Source organism: Microtus oregoni, unplaced genomic scaffold, assembly GCF_018167655.1.
Source record: "Microtus oregoni isolate MIOR12 unplaced genomic scaffold, Mior012 000032F_ref0000030, whole genome shotgun sequence".
NCBI lineage: Eukaryota > Metazoa > Chordata > Mammalia > Rodentia > Cricetidae > Microtus > Microtus oregoni.
Genome location: NW_024543091.1, coordinates 1,252,652 through 1,254,914, shown reverse-complemented (window position 1 = coordinate 1,254,914; position 2,263 = coordinate 1,252,652). Strand labels below are relative to the sequence as shown.

Below are 2,263 nucleotides of genomic sequence, written 5' to 3'. Positions count from 1 at the left end.
CAGTTCCTTCTGCAAACCCTGGACCAGGGAAATTCTGTACTTCAGTGAAAGTTTCCAAACTCTGATAGTTATTTACTTTTTAGACGTTAAGAATTTATGATCCTGCTTTTAAAGAGTTAAGTACCAGAAGAAACTGCAGGGTGCTGCTTCTGTCTCTATAAGCAATGGAGAAATAAACATCTGGGGGGGGGTTGTGGGGCTGAGACCTCTCAACAGAACTCACTTTGTCCCATCCTGAGCTGTCTGGGGAAGCAGGTGGCGAGGGGAAGAGGGATCTATACAGTTGACAGGGAGAGCTGGGTGAGAAAATACTTGCTGATTTTGAATGTCTGTTAAGGGTCCACTTAGCAGAATGTTGATCTGCTCTCCAGAAAGTCTAAGGTGGGATCTACTCATGCTGGAGGCACACTGAGGACCTAAAGCATAAGCAAAGAGGGAAGTAACGTTTAAAAGAGATCACAAAACCACTTTTTCCTTTTCATGTTATTAAAGGGCAAACCAGAAGAACAAGATGGAAAATACGTTATTTTGGTTGATAATGTTCATCTCTGGATGGACCCTCTCGGATGGGCTTGAAACAGAATCAGATTTTTCCTGGCACCTGAGCAGAATACCCCGGGTTGTGAGCGAGAGAACTGTCCATCTCGCCAGCCCCGCGTTCCAGGCAGATGCTGGGGTGAAGGGGACCACAGTGTGCGGCATCGAATGTCAGGAAGAGCTCCCGGCTCCCAGCCTTTCCCAACTCGAAGACTCCCTTTCCTATGAGACGGTCTTTGAGAACGGCACCCGAACCTTAACGAGAGTGAAAGTTCAAGATCTGGTCCCAGAGCCCACTCAAAACAGCAGCATAAAAGGATCACACCGTAGGAGAAGGAGGCAGGTGTACGGTACGGACAGCAGGTTCACCATCTTGGACAAAAGGTTTTTGACCAATTTCCCTTTTAATACAGCGGTGAAGCTGTCCACTGGCTGCAGCGGCGCCTTCGTCTCCCCCAAGCACGTGCTCACGGCCGCCCACTGTGTCCACGACGGGAAGGACTATATCAAAGGTAGTAGAAAGCTCAGGGTGGGGGTGCTGAAGATAAGAAACAAAGGAGGACGCAAGAAACGCAGAGGCTCCAAGAGGGGCCGGAGAGAAGCAGAGCATGGTGGCCAAAGTCACAGTGATCAGGAGCATCCTCAGGAGAGTGCCACCCAAAGACAGGGAAAAGGGTCCCGGCGAGGTCCCAAGGTCACCCAAGGGAGACCCTCCTTCCAGTGGACCCGCGTCAAGAGCACCCACATCCCCAAAGGCTGGGCGAGAGGAGAGAGTGGGGACCCGGACTTGGACTACGACTATGCGCTCCTGGAACTGAAGCGAGCACACAAACAGCAGCATATGGAGCTAGGAGTGAGCCCCACCATCAGCAAGCTGCCAGGGGGCCGGATTCACTTCTCCGGGTTTGACAACGACAGGGAGGACCAGTTGGTGTATCGTTTTTGCAGCGTTTCTGAGGAATCCAATGACCTCCTCTACCAGTACTGCGATGCTGAGGCAGGCTCCACGGGCTCTGGGATCTACCTGAGGCTCAAAGAGCCAGGCAAAAAAACCTGGAAGCGCAAGATCATCGCGGTCTACTCAGGCCACCAGTGGGTGGATGCGCACGGGGTTCAGAAGGACTTTAACGTGGCCGTACGCATCACTCCGCTCAAGTACGCCCAGATTTGCCTCTGGATCCACGGAAATGCAGCCAACTGTACTTATGGCTGAGGAAAACACGGAGTTCATGCATATCCTGAATCCCAGAGAAAGCCAGCTTTCCTTCAGAGAGCACTCATAGGGTATGCTTGTACTTGTGCCAGCGTTTTTACAGACTTCCTTTATCAAAATTAGGGGTTCTTCTCACAGCTAGAATATTTAGGTACAGATAACGAAACTAGATGACACTTCAGCGGCAAATATATACTCTTCATGTGGTGGTAAAAGTTTCGTCTTCGGGAAAACCATTTGTTTACTTGGGCCTTTTTTGAAAGTAGACACTCTTTAAAATGTCAGGCCAGAACTGTAATATGACTTCTCAATGAGCTTGCTCTTAGAGGCCTACTATAAGAAGAGCCACCTGGAATATGAAGATTCATAGTAACACGATTAGAATCAGAGGGGACAAGGTTTGGTTTGCAGTACTCTGAGGTGGAGTCATTCTGTTGCTCCCTTAATGTATGTGTTTTTTCTTGGTACTGAGAAACTTATTTTAAGAACTACAGATAAAAACATAAAAATTAC

The 2,263-nt window shown here is 49.0% G+C and overlaps 1 protein-coding gene across 1 annotated transcript; it reads left to right on the top strand.

Annotated features, from left to right (window-relative positions):
- The first annotated feature begins 349 nt into the window (after window positions 1-349).
- On the top strand, window positions 350-1,978 carry Prss35 (serine protease 35). The gene has a single exon (XM_041679799.1). It carries the CDS (start codon window positions 512-514, stop codon window positions 1,748-1,750), a length of 1,239 nt encoding a protein of 412 aa, XP_041535733.1. The 5' UTR covers window positions 350-511; the 3' UTR covers window positions 1,751-1,978.
- The last annotated feature ends 285 nt before the right edge of the window (window positions 1,979-2,263 follow it).

Coding starts and splice junctions, on each gene's coding strand:
- Prss35 (XM_041679799.1), top strand. CDS start 512: ATGGAAAATACGTTATTTTGGTTGATAATGTTCATCTCTGGATGGACC.